Genomic DNA, 17992 nt, shown 5'->3' on the forward strand with positions numbered 1-17992 from the left:
TTGTTACACGTGTCAACATCTGATCGATAGACTTGACACATGGCATAATCTTATGAGTTAATAATTTTAAAAACCATACTTTATTATATAAGATACTTATTTAGAAAATATCTAAACACCTAGTGACAAAAATTGATCTACCAATTCCAAGTAAAATGAATAGTCAATAATCTTTTAGTCAATAGTCATTAAGATATTAACTTATTTATCCAAGAACTAGTCCATTAATCAATAGTCATTAACTTTGTTACTAACACTTGGACATCATTAAGCAAGCCCCCATGAGTGGACCGCATATTTGACTAACGCAAACGGCAAATCCTAGCAGCTCCGTCATCATAACAGCGTTAACAAACGGCGTCCCCTGTCGAAAGTCTCTCTCTTTCTCGCTTCTCTGAAAAAATTGGGATCATTTTGATAGGAGCGACTCTGTTCCTTCGCCGCCGATACGCACTCTTCTTCATCGGATTTGTTCCTCTGGTAAGATTTATCCTTCTCTTCACCTTTATGTTCTTCGATGATCGTATTGATTCTATCTGAATTCAATCTCTCTTGATTTTACAATTGATCGAAGTAAATCACTGTTTGATCTTATCGAATCTCTGGAATATACATATCGAATTTGATACTATCAGATTTGTGGATACGATTGTTGATGACCTTGTTCCAGATCCCTAGCTCGTTTGATATTTCGTAGTGTTCCTGATTTGATTCGTGAATTTTTCGTTTTTGAAAACATGATGGATTTGTGTTTGTTTCTCGTTTTAGAAAATTTAGGACTTGTTGAGATTAGATTGAACTTAATCCCATTCTTTGATCTCTCGATTGATATTCAGGTGGGATTGTAGCTCTCCATGTGTTGTACTAGTGCCTCTTAGGACAATGTTTTGGAGCTTATAGTCAAATTCTGTGAAAACTTTGAGGTGGGAATTGTGAGATCCTGTATGATGAAGATATCCTTGAATTGCATATATGGCTTTGTTGATTGATGTTCTCATCTCTTGCCACCTAAGGGTTTTGATTCGGCCACTGTATCTGCTAGGGGTTCGCTTCTGGAAGAAATATGGGTGAGACTCTCATCACCACCCTGTCTATGGAGAACTATCACCCGTCAACACTGCTATCCATGGATTCAGGTGCTTTTACTCATGAAGAATCAGAGAGGGATATGAATGGGTCTCTCATACTTACTGGACCGCCTGATATTAATCTACCACTCTCTTCTGAAGCTAGGCCATCTCTGCTTTTGTGGAACGAACACTGTGACATCTTAGACGTTGGACTTGGACCTCAGCTATATGAGCCTGAGGCTGTTGTTCATGTGCCTAAGGTTGCTAAGAAGTACAACAAGCGTGTTGATAGTGCATGGGGTGCTTGGCTTTTCTTCAGTTTCTACTTCAAACCTGTTTTGGATGAGAAGTCTAAAAGTAAGTTAACGAGGGACAGCAATGGCTTGTCTGGGTATGATAAATCTGATTTGCAGCTCGACTCGTTCTTGGTTCAGCATGACATGGAGAATATGTACATGTGGGTGTTCAAGGAAAAGCCTGAAAATGCCCTTGGCAAGATGCAGCTGCGGAGCTACATGAACGGACACTCACGCGAGGGTGAGCGTCCTTTCCCTTTTAGTGTGGACAAAGGTTTTGTCCGCTCTCATAGGATGCAGAGGAAACATTACCGTGGTCTCTCTAACCCACAGTGCCTCCATGGAATCGAAGTTGTTTATTCACCCAACCTTTCTGTACTCAGCGAGGATGAAAAGAAGAAGTGGACAGAACTCACAGGTCGAGATGTGAACTTTGCTATTCCAGCTGAAGCTAGTGATTACGGTTCATGGAGGAATCTCCCAAACACCGAATTTGAGGCTGAGAGACCTCTTCCTCTGGCTAAAGCTAACGGGCACACCCACCTGAAAAAGCTGAATGGTACCTGTCTAAACCTGTCTACACATTCCCCAGACCATGCAGTTGATACAGTGGAAGTTCAACTCGCTGGTAGCAATAAACGCAAAAGGGATTGTCTTGCTCTAGGAAACTGCGATGACTCGAGCTCAAGTGAGAAATCTCTGGACATGAAAATCCATGCAACGGAGCTGCCTTGGTCAAATGATTTTAGCGGGGTGATGAAGAATGTGTACGGTCCAGTCACAGCCGCAAAAACGATATATGAAGACGACAGAGGGTTCTTGATAGTTATGAGCCTGCCATTTGTTGATTCCGGAAGGGTGAAAGTGACATGGAGGAATACACCAGCACATGGAATAGTGAAGATATCATGTGTAAGTACAGCATGTGAGCCATTCATCAAGAGACATGATAGAACATTTAAGCTAACAGATCCAACACCAGAGCATTGCCCACCGGGGGAATTTGTCCGCGAAGTCTCCCTGCCGAACAGGATTCCAGATGACGCCAAGCTTGAAGCTTACCGGGACGAAACAGGAACAACACTAGAGGTTTTAGTGCCTAAACACCGAATGGGACCAGAGGAGCATGAGGTTCGCGTCTGTCTCCGTCCGTTCGTGCTAGAGTGAGATTGTAGCGCATAACTTCTTAAAAGAATTTTATTGTTCATGTATCATTGGATTATTCATATTTAATCATATTTACTCCATTTCATTGTGTTCTTTTAACCTCTTAATTCCTTATTTGTTCATATGCTTGAATTTGTGTTACGCAATATGTGACAACATTCAATGGAAGACTCTTTAACAAATGAAATCATTTTTTTTTTTGGACAACAACAAATGAAATCTTACATCTCATATATAGAATATGGAATCCCACTACAATTTGTACGGTTTTTCAGATAAACTATATTGAAATAAGAAGAAAATTTTCTTTAATATGTATAACAAGAGATCTTGGATTCATATTGGATGGTTAATTATAAAATCAAAGTGCTAAGATCATATTCCTTAAACCATGAACTTAACTTCTTTCACTTTGTCTACTATATTTCGTGTAGAGTATTATGCCCAGTCGTCTTTCATAGGTCAGAGCGAGTTTTAAAAACGGTAAAGCTAAATTCTTAAAGCATCAAAATGATCACACACCAGTTTCAGAGTGACATAGAAAGATAAAACTAAGAACAAGAAACCAACTAGAATCTCAAGCAAACAGAGTAAACAAAAGCCAAAAGGCTTAATCAACTTCTTCAATCTTTGGGCCAGCACCGCCGCTACCACCAGCAGGTGTGTCGTCATCCATTCCTCCTGCACCACCCATATCAGGCCCAGCTCCTTGGTACATTCTTGCAATAATAGGGTTGCAAAGAGACTCGAGCTCCTTCATCTTATCCTCGAACTCATCTGCCTCAGCCAGTTGATTCCCATCTAACCATTCAATAGCTTGGTCGATTGCATCCTCAATCTTCTTCTTGTCAGCTGCGTCAAGCTTAGATGCGATCTTCTCGTCCTTGATCGTGTTCCTCATGTTGTATGCATAGTTCTCGAGAGCGTTCTTTGCATCCACCTTCTTCTTGTGTTCTTCATCCTCAGCCTTGTACTTCTCTGCCTCTTGTACCATCTTCTCGATCTCTTCCTTTGATAACCTTCCCTTGTCGTTTGTGATTGTGATCTTGTTCTTCTGACCAGTCGTCTTGTCCTCAGCCGACACATTCAGGATACCATTGGCGTCGATGTCGAAACAGACAGTAATCTGCGGTACACCTCGTGGAGCAGGTGGTATACCACTGAGCTCGAACTTTCCCAAAAGGTTGTTGTCCTTTGTTCGTGCCCTCTCTCCTTCGTAGACCTGGATCAGTACACCGGGCTGGTTGTCTGAATAGGTAGAGAATATCTGCTCTTTCTTGGTCGGAATTGTGGTGTTCCTCGGAATCAAAACAGTCATAACACCACCGGCAGTTTCCAAACCCAAGGACAGAGGAGTGACATCAAGAAGTAACAAGTCCTGGACCTTCTCATTCCCTTCACCGCTCAAGATTGCAGCTTGCACAGCTGCTCCGTAAGCAACAGCCTCGTCCGGGTTAATGCTTTTACAGAGCTCTTTCCCATTGAAGAAGTCTTGCAAAAGCTGCTGCACTTTGGGAATCCTTGTAGAGCCACCAACAAGAACAACATCATGAACACTGCTCTTGTCCATCTTAGCATCCCTCAAACACTTCTCCACTGGCTCCATACACTTCCTAAACAAATCCATGTTGAGCTCCTCGAACCTAGCACGAGTGATGGTAGTGTAGAAATCAATACCCTCAAAAAGAGAGTCAATCTCTATAGTCGTCTGAGCAGTCGAAGAAAGAGTTCTCTTCGCCCGCTCACAAGCTGTCCTAAGCCTCCTCAAAGCTCTCGGGTTCCCAGTAATATCCTTCTTGTTCTTCCTCTTAAACTCCTGAACAAAATGATTAACCATCCTGTTGTCGAAGTCCTCACCACCAAGATGCGTGTCACCAGCAGTTGCCTTGACTTCAAAGATACCTTCCTCAATCGTAAGCAAAGACACATCAAAAGTACCACCTCCCAAATCAAAGATCAAAACATTCTTCTCGCCAACACTCGACGCCTTCTTGTCAAGACCGTAAGCAATAGCAGCAGCAGTTGGCTCATTGATGATACGCATCACGTTGAGACCAGAGATAACTCCAGCGTCCTTAGTCGCTTGACGCTGAGAGTCGTTGAAATAAGCAGGAACTGTAACGACAGCGTTCTTAACAGGAGAACCAAGGAAAGCTTCTGCAATCTCCCGCATCTTAATAAGAACCATCGACGAGATTTCCTCAGCAGAGAACTGTTTCTCCTCTCCCTTGTGGTTAACCACAATCATAGGCTTCTCACCTGGACCGGAAACAACCTTAAAAGGCCAGTGACTCTTATCCGCTTGAACAGAGGGATCACTGTATCTTCTTCCGATTAGACGCTTAGCATCTGCAAAAAAAACACAACAACAAGTTTAATACTTACTTCCTCCTAATTAACAACAACATAGAGAACACTAATAAACTCTAACAGATTTCTATCTGCTTGACACACTAAACCGGCTCTGTTTCGATATAACCAAAATTGAATAACCGATTCATAAACCAAAATCACTATGGACCGATCTACACAAACTTAATCACATGCAGGAAGCAAAGCAGATATAGTAAGTAAGATGAGAAGGAAGTGAGATGTTTACCGAAGACGGTGTTGGTAGGGTTCATGGCGACTTGATTCTTGGCAGCATCCCCGATGAGACGCTCGCTGTCAGTGAAAGCAACGTAGGAAGGAGTGGTGCGGTTGCCTTGATCGTTGGCGATGATTTCGACGCGGTCATGTTGCCAAACACCGACGCAAGAGTAGGTTGTACCGAGATCGATACCGATAGCTGGACCTTCACCTTTACCCGCCATTATTAGAGATCAGAATTGTTCGCCGGAAAGATTAAAAATAGAAAGAATTCGTCTGTGAGCTTTAAGAGAATTTGTGAGTGTTGTTGTGTTTATGATTGTGTGAGGAAGAGAAGGCAGAGAGGTGTTTGTTTATATATGAATGAAGAGTGGGTCGGCAAAGAGCTTTCGAGAACGTTCACGAGTAAAGATCTCAGCCGTTGGATCTTATTTTTGCGCCATCTAATTACTATTGTTTCCTTTTTATTTTGTTATCGCTTCTAGCTCCTTCGAGATGGGTCTTTTTTAAATTGTCAAATAGTAACTCCCGTTTTGAAAACAAGTTATTTCATCACCCAATTAACATTTTTGTTTTTTTTGCACATTTTAAAGATAAAAAGGAAATTACTTTTTCTTTAGTCCTCAATTAATTACTAGTATTTCAATCGCGTTAATGAAATATATTATGAATTTATTATTGATTGGATATATATATGGGGAAAAAAATAGTTTGACCCAAATAAATGGTTTATTTACCAAATTAACTCATAAGATATAAGAGATAATCTAGTTATTTTTATGACCAAAATAACCAAAAAATTTACCCAATTTGACTCAAAACTTTGTAAAAATAACTAGAATGACTCAAAACTGAACTAGAATGACTCCTCGCTTTGGTGTTTGAGATTTTTTTTTGCTTAAAGAAAAAAATTCAAAGTTTCATCAAACATTCGAACAACATAATTGGAGGGAACATATATATGCACATGCATATAAAATTGAGAAGATGTGAAATGGATTAGGAACATCTTGAAAACATTATCATCTCAACAAAGACTGTTATTATCTCTTCTCAGTTTGAAACACAGATAATACTAGTATAAACTAAAAAGCCTTACATCATTCTAAAATATCATCACTCAAGTGGCTTCGTATTTGGGATCAGCAGTTACGTAGTGATAAGCAATTACCAATGCGAAGATGAAGATGCCAAGAAAGTTGGCAATAAACCCCAAGTCCTGATCATCGATCATCTGCACCAACCAACACAAACAATACTTGAGCAACAATTCTTTTTGTAGTAACAGACTAACAGTAATGGAATCAGTGTTGCCTTATTGTATCTAATCAGTTCAGCAAAATGTTCGAATAAGGATCCCATTAGAGTCTCTATCATCTTTGGCGCAGCCAGATTTCTACTAAACTTTTCAATTTCACCAAATACAAAGTCCACAGAAGAGACTACAAGGGTAACATTGCAAAGTTGACTCCAAAGTAGAGAAACCATAATGGCAAACAACAAGGAGCAGCTCCCTAAACTCAACTAGAGCCAGAGGCAGAGCCAGACCTAAATTCGCTTGATCACTGCTAAAAGAACGGATTGATAGTAATAATTAATAACCAACAAAAAAAAAGACCAAAAAAATGGGATGATCCCAGTGGGAATCGAACCCACGACCTTTAGATTCGGAGTCTAACGCGATATCCACTCCGCTATGGGATCACATTGGAGAACAAGTTGAGAATTTATGTAAAAACCTAAAACGTGACACAATCCGACAAGAGAATTTGGCAGTTCTCGTCGACAGAGACGGATTCAAAGGACCATCACACACAGATGGCCGCCACAGAGACAATCTCTATCGCGAGAAGAACAGCTAAGAGTCTAAGACTAACCAGATCATAAATCAAACACACTTGTCGTCGAATCAGAAGATCACTCAAGAAGAAATGCATATATATACATAGTTTTAAAATTGAGCGAGATTTACCGTTTTATCGGGACGGAATCGGTGGGAAAGGATGAGATCTCCAGACTCCAGGGACCAGAAGCGATTTGCAGAACAGAACAAGTATTGGATCTCACTCTCAGGGTTTCGATGTCTGAGGGTCTTTATTTTGCAGGCCTGGCCCAATAGTAGTATTTAATTACTTTTTAACAATTGATTTATCTGTGGATCAAATTGGTAATTGTATGTTTCTCTCTTGATTTTTTGTTTGTCAAATTGATTTTAACAACTGTAAACTTCAACTCCTTGTGGCTTCTCAGATCAGATAGTGGCAGCCAAAATAATGACAAGAATTTATATTACAAACGCACCGGTTAGGTTCAGTCACACTAATCACATAACCATTTTAAAAGCAAAACATTCGACACCCAAAAGGCCCAAAGCCTCTATCTCTAGTTCTCTACACAACACAATCCTCCTAATTGGTTTTGTTCCTGACTGTACAAAAGCAGAGCTCCAAGAAAAATAAAATTTCTAGAGCTGCAGCCTAGGTTCATGATTTGTTTTACACACACAGCTAAGAGAAAAAAAAGCTTCAGTTTGTTAGCCCAAAAAATGACATGCCGGCAATTATCAGAAACCAACCCACTGTTTCTGTAAGTTCCTTAAAGCCGCACCATTCCCGCAGAAAAAGGAGAAGGCGGGACCGAGTTATTTCACATTTCTGTTGATCCCTTCGGCAACTCTTTACTATCAACACCTTTCTTCAGAACCTTCAGATCTCAACCAAAATTCAGGAAGGATTTAATATCACAAGAGTGCAAGATAGCCAAAGTGATGTCACACACGTAGCCATATCTGAATTTTGACTTGCCGACTCCCCTGCTTGCTACTTTCAGCTACGAGTCCAGTATTCTATGAATTGTCATTTTCTTTCACTAAATTCTCTTCCATCTCTTTTCACGGCAGGAAGCGGATAATTAGGGTGGTGCTAAAGTAACTCTCTAAGATTCTCTGAAACTGATGAACTTACATAAGCCATATATAAGAAACTGGAGGCTTATGAGAGCCGCGAGTTCAGAGCTCGTTTGATAGCTGAAGTATACCACACATCTGCAGATATGGATTCTCTAGCAGTTTCTCATTATTGCTCTGCACAAAACAAGAATACAATCAATGTGGATCATTATTATACATGAAACAAAACAAAGAAAGCTCTTTGATTTTGAGGTTCTCTTTGATATTTCCGGTTCTACGCATCTACACCCTGAATTATGACGATAGCAATACCTGCTGAGCCTTAAAGACAAGCTTCTGAAGCATGTTTTGGTATTTCTCTGGTTCCTCCGTCATCATCCTCTGAAATAATCCAAATTTTAACCGGTGAGCCAAAAAATATTTGGAAACTTATTATTCTTTCAATGATGTCTTTCCAAAATCAAAATGGTGAATTTGAAAAATCCTCTTGCCTTCAGAAGAAATGCTGAAGAGTAATAAGCCACCCTTGAATCAGTATCATCCAGGAGTTCCCTGCATAGATAAACATAGGTTAATGCCATGAAACATGTTGCACAGATAAATCATAAATCATCTATGGTTTGGAAGCATGGAAAAGTCAATCAATTACCTAAAGAACTCCTCTCCGCCAACTTCTTGAAAAGCAACTGTATCGGCGGTGCATTTACCAATCAGAAGTAATAGCAGGGTGGCTCGAATATCAGAGGTTGCCCCTGGAATATTTCCTCTACCTTTGCTTCCAACGGCGACACCAAGTGCAATGTTGTCAGTTGCTGCACCTGCTAGTTGAATCAGTGGCCAATAAAACAAAGCTGCTGGCACACGCGCAACCAGCTGCATAGGAACAATGGCCTGTCCACGAAGAAGCATCGCTGCCATTGACGCTGTCTCACACGTTGAAACAGAGACGTTATTGTACCGAGGCTTGGTGTCACCTTCATCCACACTTTCTTTATAGCTGTTACGATGAGAAGTATCAAATTTGCTATTCCTATCCGCAGAATTGGGGACTGCATCCTCGTCAGTAGACAAAACTTTCAAGCACAATTGCGAGAAAAGAATGTCACACATCTGCTTGGAAACAACAGAGAAAGACACAAGTGAAATTTAACTTCATCTGGGTGAAAATTCCAATAAGAGGTATAGACAGAGTTATCTTCTACGCCAATTATTCGACATATAGAACAGCAGTTACTATATATATCAGCAAGCTTTAGAGTGGCTTTTGGTAGGATATTTGACAAACAGAAAGGTTCTAAGGAATGTACCTTTAAGATGTTAATCCGGTCAGTTTCATTTATTTGTGCCATCAAAGACAAAGCACTGCTCATTATGTCTATAACAGCATTTGCTTTCTCTAGTCGTTTGTCTTTATGGTCCTGAGTAGCAACTCCACCAGTTGATCGTTGGGTCTCATTCTCGTCTAGTAAGAACTTGGAGCGCATAAGTAGCCTCTCCAGAATAAATAGGAAACCCCATCTGATAACACTGTTCCTTGACTTCAAGAGTCCACATAGGAGATGTATGGAAATAGGTACATCAGAAGTAACCAGAGAGTCTGAGGTACCACAATGGGCAATCTTTTGTTGCAGATCTTTTATGCTCAGCCATATACTTCCACCGCTCTCTTCACTAATTTCTGCAATCAGAAGATCCCCCAACCAGATATACCCATTTTGACGGTATGTGGTCCTTTCTGAATGAAGAAGAGAGTGCAAAGTAGCCCAAGCTAGATTCACGGACATGCTTATATCGTTTCTTAAATCTAAAATGCTTTCCATGAACTTGGAAGATTTGGTAATCTGTTTGAGATGCAGGAACTCTTTGTCCAGGTGAGTAAACGAACCTATTATTGTGTCAAACTTTTCTGTTATATTTGCCAAAAGCTGCAAGAAGGAAAAATTAAAGAGTTGGAAAAGAGCTTTGACTGACAAGCAATTTAAGTTTTTTTTTCCAGATATCCTCAGAAGATCATTTGCAACATATTCTACAAGTTTAAACCTACCTGGTTAAGTCGTTCGCTGTTGCTGAACCCAGACAATGCTGCAGCAATTGATCTTCGCAGGATTTCTCCTATGCCTTCAACACCAAGCTTAACAGAAATGTAGAAAGCTTCAGGTGCATCAGCAAGAGCAAGCCGAACAGCCAAAGGTTGAATCTCATCATCAGTGTACTCAGAAAGACCAGCAGATGAGCATGCCTCATTAATTTGATGCAGCACATAGTCAAATAAAACCGAGTAGAGATTTCTTCTTTCCTCTCTAGTGGTTGCCAAAGAGTACTGTACCAATAAAATGAATCCCTTAATATGCTAGAAAACCATTGGGGATCGAAGTGTCTATTTGGATAATGTTTAGAAAGATCATTCAGTCTAATAAACTATATTTTCTTAGTACCTCAAAGAAAATGTATTCTACACCACCAATCAGATCGACCTGGTCGATAAGAAAATTTGAGGCACTTGAAATTGCTTTGTTAGAGCCTTCTGGTTCTGGAGATTGATAAAACATATTCGTCATGATACAAATAAGCTTGGAATGAACAACTTCTGACCAAGAATTCCTTTTGCTAGTTCCCAGAAGAGCTTTTATAACCTGATTCAAGGAAAGTAACTGGCTCATCAGCAAGTACAACTTGGCTGAGAAATGGTAACATGCAGCTGGAAACAGAAATCATAGTTACGAAGGTCTAAAAACAAAGAGAAAGGACAGATCCAAATGAAAATAGGAGGAGAATTAAAGAAGGAATAATCCACATAGCAGAGGGCAAAGATTATATTCAGCCTCGTAATACTAACGTACCCTTATGTCAAGACCATTTAGCTGGTTTCTCCGTATTTTGCCTCTATCACAGATAAAATAGAGCAAGCAGCTGAGGGCAGAGGCCCAAACACATTCTTCCTTTTCCTCAACCTACGTAAACAATTTTGAAGGTATAAAATCCCAAACAAGTCTAGTGTAGACGTCAAGCAAAGAAGCAAGAAGAGAGTAAAACACCTGAACTAGGAGAAGAAGTATTTCAAATAAGATTTTTAATATCCAAGACTCAAAGTTCTCAATAGCCGAAGAAGTGCTTGACATCTTAGGCAAGTCTTTTGTTCTTGTCCCTTGTAGCAGAAGCCTATTTTCATTGTCGATATATGTTTCTTGGGCATAATCTTCTTCAATGGTAGTCGCATTATCACTTATCATTGGCTCTAACAATTGTGCATGAACTCCTAAATTAAGAATTAAATCAAATACACGAATCCTACAAGGTGCTTTTGTGGAGCATAGCATTTCCTGAAATACATTTGCATGCATGGCTAGAAAAGTTAGTAGCAGTATAAATATCATGAAAATATATCTGAGTGTCGAAAGTCACACCTCGAGCATGGATAAAGTAAGAGGAGCAGCAATTCTAGCGTCCAATACATACCTAAAAAACAGGTTTTGCAAAACGGTTGTGCCATAAGCTTGTCAACAGTTATAAAGGAAGAATGATTAAAAATCTTAATTAACATACTACATAAGATAAGATAACATATTATAAAACAAAGAGCTTACATGTCGATAACAAGCTTAATTAGGACGCTCACAGCCACATCCATCGACGGCTTTCCAGTCTTGCTCGTTAATTGGGGTGATACAGTCATTTGATTTGAAGGGGTGGATGATGCCTCAGAACAAACAGCAGCGATCACTTCACCTACCTCGGCAGGGTTTAGGCGCAGTGGTTGTTGTTCACTGCAAAATCATGCAGGAAGGAGAGTGATTTGTTGTTATGAAGGTCAAAGCTAAAATTGTGCATCAGAAAGATGCTCCAATGCAGAGAATCCCCTTTCACTCGCAACAGATACAGTTATTTATGCAAACGAGGTGATTAAACATCCACATACACAATAGTGGAAGAGCCACTGAAACCACTTATATAAGTTAGAGTGAAATAAAATATAGGTCGTATGGAGTTTATTCAATTGCAGTTCTTTGTCAGTTTACATACCGATGTGATACTTAGAAAGGCTAGCATTAGGCATTATGGTAAATGTTCAAAAGGGCAATCGTATTGCAAGCTATTAAGTAAAACCTTATAAACATTAAAGCTATTAAGATAGACACAGCCAAAAAAAAATGAGTGACATTAAGGAAATGGAGAAAACAATACCTGTAATGACGATACTGAAAAAGCGGTCTGGCACGTGGACGAAATGTATTTACAGTGGAATCATCCCTGCAGATCATGCAAATCTTCAGTTTAAGAACTCACATTAACTTTCAAAATAGATTTTTATGCTTTAATATAAGAATTTGCACAAAAGATCATTCTCATTAGGTACAATCATTTCAAAGTGCAGTCCCTGTATCGATTCTAAATTGCACCATTTATGTGAAAAATCTGGAAATGACATTCTATAAGTGGTAGAACAGTCTCTAACAATGCAGAAGGGATCATCAGCTTTTTTCTAATTTCCAAAACATAAAAGAACAAGATGCTATATGCACCAACACCCAGTGCCATTTTAGAAACTGCCCTTAGTTAAAAAATGAAATCCATATTTTTTGCGTCTACTGCTTTAACACAATTAACAGATGGCATCTGATCTAGAGGAAATAATTATAAGTTTAACACTTATTCAAAATCTAGGAGTCCAGTTTCTTGGTGGCTAAAAAAAAGCCATGATAAAACTTACAAGGCATAAAAGGCAAGTATAATCCTAAGCCATCACTTTGCAAAATACTTCAGAAAACCACACTAGAATACATACCAGATCTGCTGAGGGCCAGCCCTGGTGCGTTTGGAAGCTGTAATTGCTCTCAAGTGGGAGCGAGCTGAGGCTGAGTTTGTTATCATCGTGACTGAAGCTGGCTGCAGCAGTTGTTCTAAATAAGGCATCTCTGCGGTACCAAAATATTTCCAGTGCTGACCCTTCATTTTGGCTTCCATATCTCCTACAAGCAGGCCAGCAGCACCAACTTCCAGAAGATTACAATTGTTCATGTCTTGGAGATTAACAGGGCGTTCGCTAAGCATGCAGAGAAAATGTTCACCGATAGTCAAGTACTATAGCCATGCAATGAAGGAATTGCTTAAGATATGTATTGAATGAGTGTTTGTTTACGAAAGTACAGGAGTGTACAGTCAAGAAAGGAAGCAAAGATGCGTTTGAACATTTGTAGGAACCGAAATCATGTACAATGTACCTTTCAGAAGAAGCTGATGATAACTGTAGCTCCCCAACCCAACGCCAATTCAGCAAGTCTGACGATATGTATTCAGTGTCTTCCATAGCATTAATTTCTTGTATATTTGACAAGTTTGAAACAGACAGATTTGCAGCATCCTTTTTCTGTGGAGATTCTGCGGCATTTGCTGGACTTAATTGAGAATTGAATGATTTGCTCAACAAAGAAGATAGAGATGGCAATAACTGTCTTGACGCAAGAGTAGCTCCTGCAAATGCTGCAGGTTGAAAGGATCGCCTTGGGATATGTAAAGCCACAAGGGAACGCACATAATGCAATGATTTCACCAGAGCTGCAGAAGCAAAACTGGACACTGGTAAAGGAGAAGCACCCGCTGGTGCTGATAAAACAGGCAATGATTTTTGCTTCAAGCTAGCATCGCACTCAGCAATCAGGTTCACGCAAAATTTATCGACCTGCAGAAGTGTCTCCTCGCCAGGCTTATATCTGTAGTGTAAGAACACCTTGGGATCATTATTATGTAAGATGTAATCCATGGAAAACATCGGAAGACATGTATACATATTACAGACAAACCTCAAAATATAGAAAAAATGCACATTTTATCTCTAGGTTTGAACAACCATTATGTTAGCGTTCCCCACAAACAGAGCACAAAATTATGCTTATCGTGAGACAGACGTACTTAGGACATTGACAAGTGAAGAGATGCTAGTTCAAAGAAGTAAATGAAAACAATTAAGTTACATCCTTCAATTAGAAATTTTACCTTAAGATATACCGTTTCAGTAGAGCCACACACCTCGTAACCACAGCTGGGCTGCAGAAAATTGATTGAACATTAGCAACAACTAATATTTAATCCGTGCTACTTGAGAAATATTTAGATTATAGCAATCTGCATCCTAGCTAAATCAGGTTATATTCAACAATATGTCCACCTAGCAATAAGCCCTCAAGTACTTTAATAGTCAACCTGGGCTGATGATATATCTATAAAGGGACTTTTCCGACTTTGTTTGCTTTCTGCTAGGAGTCCTTCCCCACACAGGCACACACTTCTACCTAAGACATCTGTTCAGATTATCATATATTCTACAAATACCTTTGATTATTATTCTTCATAGTTAATACAGGTTTCACTATCAGACTTGCAAGTGTTACCAAAGAACCAAAAATACATGTAGCCAGTCCAAACTATGATTCAAAAAAGAGTCAAAGCTTCACAGTATGATGAAAAACATATGAAGTACGGATCAATTACCTGCGATCTCTCTCTGCTATAGTATGCTCTAACAGCATGTTGTAGGCCAGGTCAGTCGTGGCAGAGGCTGATAGATAATCCTGTGATCATCAAGCGATTGTGTGAGTTCATGCAATGCCCTAAAGACGGAGATCAAATATGTCCCGTCAACTACCAAGGTCCTAATACAATAGATAATGAAAACGGGCTTCTCCATCACATATCTCTCTATCCACATGAGGCTTCAAATGCAATGGCTACTAGAACAAAAGGAGTAATGTGTGGGATATTAGCACAAAGGTCTTCACAAAACTAAAACATGGAAACTAATAGTACTGATAGAATAGAAAATTTTCAGCTCTAAAAATCAATCACGACGCCAACACTACTCAAAGAAAGCGCAAATGTAGACACTGCTCTCTTCATATACCAATGGAAATCAAAAGCCCTAGATACTCAATTCCTCTCTTTACACAATCATAGAAGATGATCAATTTACCTCTAATTAAACGCAAAAATGGAAACACATGGACGAGAGATAATCCCATTTCACAATAAGGAAAATAAAGCAAGCATAGCGTAAGTGTTACACACCCGGAGATTCCTGAGAGCTTCAGAGGGAGCCATGGAAGGGATCGCGCCATGGTGCGAATTAACCGGAGGAGGAGAGGATGAGAGGCAGTCCGCAACGGCTCGACGAAGTGGCTCAGGCGGCTTCTTGGAGGAAGAAGATCTAAGACGCGAGGCAGAGCCGGCAGCGCCTAGCTGCAGCAACCGGGAGCTTCCGGGGCTTTGACCGGGGCTATAAGTAGAAGACATGAATCACAAATCTCGCCGGAGCTGCGCCACTATTGCTGGGAGGAGTAAAAGACTTTTTCGATTTGGGGAATGTTGCTGCTGGCTAACGTTGTGTCCTTCACATCACACATCAGATGAGCTGTCAAAGCTTCTTCGTTTTGAATCCCATGGTGGAATCTAAATCACGGAGACATGTTTTTTGCAATCTCATCCCCCTTGTTCTATTATTTCCTAGATACAGCATCATATCTTCATTTAGTACTATATAGGTCCATAACATGTAGGGATTGTCCTATGTTACAATTGGATTTGAGAGAAAACGGTTCATTCATACAATATTATGTTCTGCTCTTACAATTCAGACATGAATTATACTACCGTACAAATTCATGTATGTGCTACTATAATTGGTCAATTCATACAGTATCTAATGAATTTTATGCTAGAATCTAAAATACTGTTCGACTGTAACGGTGTTAAATTAAGGTGTAAGCGGTTGATTGAAAGTTAATGGCTCGGATGGCATGTTAGCCCATAGACTATAGAGTAAGAGTAGTAGCTGAGCTAACGTAAATACAAAATCTTTGGAGAATAGAAAGTTCATCTCAAATATCCGAAACTCGTTAAGATTGGTTGTTAGATGTATCACTTGAAATGCCTAAAAAAAAATGTTTGAGTCTTGATAAGCTCACGAACCAATATTAAAAGTGGGCCCATTAAACCGAAAAACAAAAGAATGGGCCCAATAAGATGTCCCATAACCCACGTGACATGCTGACTGTGCCGATCCGTTCATCACGCTCACGGTTTGCTCCTTCCCCCAATGGCCCGAATAAAAGAAAATTTATTATTACATTTTGTTTTTCGTCTTCTCTGTTCTTTGTTGACCCACCCAACAACCAAAAAAAATAAATACAAATCTGTATCTGCGTCTTTGATCCTAAATAGCTATAGACAGACACACCCAAACCCTAGATCTAACCCCAGCCGTCAGATCAGATTGATCGGGCAATCGCTTCTAGACCGTTGGAATCAAGCAATGGTAGAGGTAGAATCGTATTTGTGGGTATCTAGAAGAGGCGTTAGGATTGTCTCCAAGCTGGGTGTTTTTTCATCTTGATGGCCAACTAATCGAATCTCCTACTCTAAAGATATTTTTGTTTATTTCTGTCATGTGTGATTTGGTCGCGCGTACGGGTCGTCTCCAGCAGCGGTACGAGGATGGCTCTCGTCTCGTCGCCGGGTACCGTTTTTTTATCCATCCTTGTTCCTTTTTCTTTTTATTATGTCTGCGTTTGTATCGCCTCTTTGAAGCTGACGTTTTGGTTTATGTAATGTGAATCTTTCTCCTTTATTCGAAAATTGTGGATGCGATTGATTATAATGGGTGTAACTGTTGGGAATTTGTTTTCATGGATCTCTACGTATCCCTGTATTGAAGTGATTGCTTTGATTTATTTTGTTATCTGCTTCGTGATTAATTGGGCATTTTTTTGTGTTGAGGTGTTATGTCTGTAATTGCAAAACAAGAGTCACGTCACCTTATCGAATCATGTTTGAAGATTTTTTTGTTTTAGAGTCATGTTTTGAAAAGAGGATTTTGACATGTTTAGACTTGTTTTGATTGTATCTGATCTTGGTTGATGACCATGTCTCTTTAATTTTGTTTTTTGGAGATGATGGACCTTGCTTAACAAGTTCAATGTCGGGCATTTATAGGTGTATTCCGTTTAGGTATGTAAATTCTGACAAAGATGGTAATTCTGAATCTGGGAAAGTGATTCAAGTGTTGATGATCAGCTCGTCTAGTGGACCTGGACTTTTGTTTCCCAAGGTACAAAGCAAACGCTGTTTCTTCTTGCTTTTGCCTTTGTTTGGAAACAAAGTAACATATCCGATGATTCATATAGGGAGGATGGGAGAATGATGAGACAGTCAGGGAGGCTGCAGCGAGGGAAGCAGTGGAAGAAGCAGGAGTCCGTGGGATTCTTATGGTAAAACCCTTCACGCATACCGTGTAAGTGCAGCCCTTTGTTATTTGTTTAAGCCTGGTGCTGAGAATGTCGAAAATTTTGGAACTTTGCAGGATTTTTTGGGGAATTATGAGTTCAAGAGCAAATCACACCAAGATGAGTTTAGCCCAGAAGGTTTATGTAAAGCGGCAATGTACGCGTTGTATGTGAAAGAAGAGCTAGCGACGTGGCCGGAACATGAGACGAGAACACGTAAATGGCTGACAATTGAAGAAGCGGTAGAGAGTTGCAGGCACCCTTGGATGAAGGACGCATTGGTGGAAGGATTCTGTAAATGGCATAAGGAGAAGATGGTTAAAGGAGAGGAGATAACTGGTGAACATTGAAGCAAATGTGCATAAACCTCTGAGCGTTGGTTTCATTCCTTTCGATTTTGTTTTTACCTTTTTGTTTTTGTTTTTGAAGTCTTATGCATGGATAATCTCTTGTGACTGCGAAACGTAATAGTTTCGAAGATTTAAAGTTCAATTATTGCCCTATTTTCACATAGCTGTCTTCACCATTTTCAATAATTATGGAAAATGACAGCTCTTGAGCCTTGACAATAGCGATTTATAATAGTGGGTTGAGAAAATGTTATCTTTCTTGTGAAAGAAATTATTTGTTTGTAAACTCAGTTTTCATATTTCTATTAAGCGGTATTAACATGATTCATATCTCATATAT

General features: G+C 39.7%; 5 protein-coding genes and 1 non-coding gene across 11 annotated transcripts; 2 read left to right on the forward strand and 4 right to left on the reverse strand.

Annotated features, from left to right (window-relative positions):
• The first annotated feature begins 246 nt into the window (after nucleotides 1-246).
• On the forward strand, nucleotides 247-2736 carry FYD. 4 transcript variants are annotated; one of them, NM_001035604.2, is made up of 3 exons: nucleotides 267-480; nucleotides 837-923; nucleotides 1043-2736. In NM_001035604.2, the coding sequence occupies exon 3, from the start codon at nucleotides 1064-1066 to the stop codon at nucleotides 2531-2533; it is 1470 nt and encodes a 489-aa protein (NP_001030681.1). In that variant the 5' UTR covers nucleotides 267-480; nucleotides 837-923; nucleotides 1043-1063; the 3' UTR covers nucleotides 2534-2736. The 4 variants fall into 4 exon arrangements, with proteins under 4 accessions (NP_850571.1, NP_001030681.1, NP_566427.1 ...); NM_202565.2 differs by having other exon boundaries at nucleotides 346-480; nucleotides 1014-2730; NM_180240.2 differs by having other exon boundaries at nucleotides 247-480; nucleotides 837-2715.
• A 37-nt stretch (nucleotides 2737-2773) lies between these two features.
• HSP70 (heat shock protein 70) lies at nucleotides 2774-5543 on the reverse strand. Its single transcript, NM_112093.3, has 2 exons — nucleotides 5133-5543; nucleotides 2774-4882 (listed from the first exon to the last, which is right to left on the reverse strand). The coding sequence occupies exons 1-2, from the start codon at nucleotides 5344-5346 to the stop codon at nucleotides 3144-3146; spliced, it is 1953 nt and encodes a 650-aa protein (NP_187864.1). The 5' UTR covers nucleotides 5347-5543; the 3' UTR covers nucleotides 2774-3143.
• Nucleotides 5544-5996: 453 nt separating this feature from the next.
• AT3G12587 (Oligosaccaryltransferase) lies at nucleotides 5997-7328 on the reverse strand. Its single transcript, NM_001125145.2, has 2 exons — nucleotides 7095-7328; nucleotides 5997-6356 (listed from the first exon to the last, which is right to left on the reverse strand). The coding sequence occupies exon 2, from the start codon at nucleotides 6354-6356 to the stop codon at nucleotides 6243-6245; it is 114 nt and encodes a 37-aa protein (NP_001118617.1). The 5' UTR covers nucleotides 7095-7328; the 3' UTR covers nucleotides 5997-6242.
• Nucleotides 6754-6826, reverse strand: AT3G12585. Its single transcript has one exon. It is a non-coding gene; the product is annotated as a tRNA-Arg (tRNA).
• On the reverse strand, nucleotides 7322-15528 carry AT3G12590 (uncharacterized protein). 2 transcript variants are annotated; one of them, NM_112094.7, is made up of 17 exons: nucleotides 15090-15496; nucleotides 14517-14596; nucleotides 14022-14072; nucleotides 13250-13738; nucleotides 12814-13071; nucleotides 12213-12278; nucleotides 11615-11794; nucleotides 11435-11486; nucleotides 11066-11350; nucleotides 10871-10981; nucleotides 10466-10663; nucleotides 10075-10350; nucleotides 9338-9955; nucleotides 8680-9140; nucleotides 8522-8582; nucleotides 8343-8411; nucleotides 7322-8204 (listed from the first exon to the last, which is right to left on the reverse strand). In NM_112094.7, exons 1-17 carry the CDS (start codon nucleotides 15312-15314, stop codon nucleotides 8130-8132), a joined length of 3555 nt encoding a protein of 1184 aa, NP_187865.6. In that variant the 5' UTR covers nucleotides 15315-15496; the 3' UTR covers nucleotides 7322-8129. The 2 variants fall into 2 exon arrangements, with proteins under 2 accessions (NP_187865.6, NP_001326784.1); NM_001338002.1 differs by having other exon boundaries at nucleotides 7367-8204; nucleotides 14517-14752; nucleotides 15090-15528.
• A 597-nt stretch (nucleotides 15529-16125) lies between these two features.
• On the forward strand, nucleotides 16126-17987 carry NUDT16 (nudix hydrolase homolog 16). 2 transcript variants are annotated; one of them, NM_001084673.1, is made up of 5 exons: nucleotides 16244-16341; nucleotides 16502-16536; nucleotides 17013-17127; nucleotides 17204-17287; nucleotides 17380-17855. In NM_001084673.1, exons 1-5 carry the CDS (start codon nucleotides 16333-16335, stop codon nucleotides 17650-17652), a joined length of 516 nt encoding a protein of 171 aa, NP_001078142.1. In that variant the 5' UTR covers nucleotides 16244-16332; the 3' UTR covers nucleotides 17653-17855. The 2 variants fall into 2 exon arrangements, with proteins under 2 accessions (NP_566428.1, NP_001078142.1); NM_112095.4 differs by having other exon boundaries at nucleotides 16126-16536; nucleotides 17380-17987.
• Nucleotides 17988-17992: the final 5 nt, after the last annotated feature.

Source organism: Arabidopsis thaliana, chromosome 3, assembly GCF_000001735.4.
Source record: "Arabidopsis thaliana chromosome 3, partial sequence".
In the NCBI taxonomy this organism is placed as follows: Eukaryota; Viridiplantae; Streptophyta; class Magnoliopsida; order Brassicales; family Brassicaceae; genus Arabidopsis; species Arabidopsis thaliana.

Excerpts from the sequence above, each read along its gene's own strand:
- AT3G12590 (NM_112094.7), bottom strand. The coding sequence starts at position 15,314 with ATGTCTTCTACTTATAGCCCCGGTCAAAGCCCCGGAAGCTCCCGGTTG. Across the intron at positions 14,597-15,089 it reads AAGCTCTCAGGAATCTCCGG|GATTATCTATCAGCCTCTGC; the intron begins GTGTGTAACACT and ends TGATGATCACAG. Across the intron at positions 14,073-14,516 it reads ATAGCAGAGAGAGATCGCAG|CCCAGCTGTGGTTACGAGGT; the intron begins GTAATTGATCCG and ends AATTTTCTGCAG.
- NUDT16 (NM_112095.4), top strand. The coding sequence starts at position 16,466 with ATGTGTGATTTGGTCGCGCGTACGGGTCGTCTCCAGCAGCGGTACGAG. Across the intron at positions 16,537-17,012 it reads GGCTCTCGTCTCGTCGCCGG|GTGTATTCCGTTTAGGTATG; the intron begins GTACCGTTTTTT and ends GGGCATTTATAG. Across the intron at positions 17,128-17,203 it reads CTGGACTTTTGTTTCCCAAG|GGAGGATGGGAGAATGATGA; the intron begins GTACAAAGCAAA and ends TGATTCATATAG.
- FYD (NM_180240.2), top strand. The coding sequence starts at position 1,064 with ATGGGTGAGACTCTCATCACCACCCTGTCTATGGAGAACTATCACCCG.
- AT3G12587 (NM_001125145.2), bottom strand. The coding sequence starts at position 6,356 with ATGATCGATGATCAGGACTTGGGGTTTATTGCCAACTTTCTTGGCATC.
- HSP70 (NM_112093.3), bottom strand. The coding sequence starts at position 5,346 with ATGGCGGGTAAAGGTGAAGGTCCAGCTATCGGTATCGATCTCGGTACA. Across the intron at positions 4,883-5,132 it reads CCCTACCAACACCGTCTTCG|ATGCTAAGCGTCTAATCGGA; the intron begins GTAAACATCTCA and ends TTTTTTTTGCAG.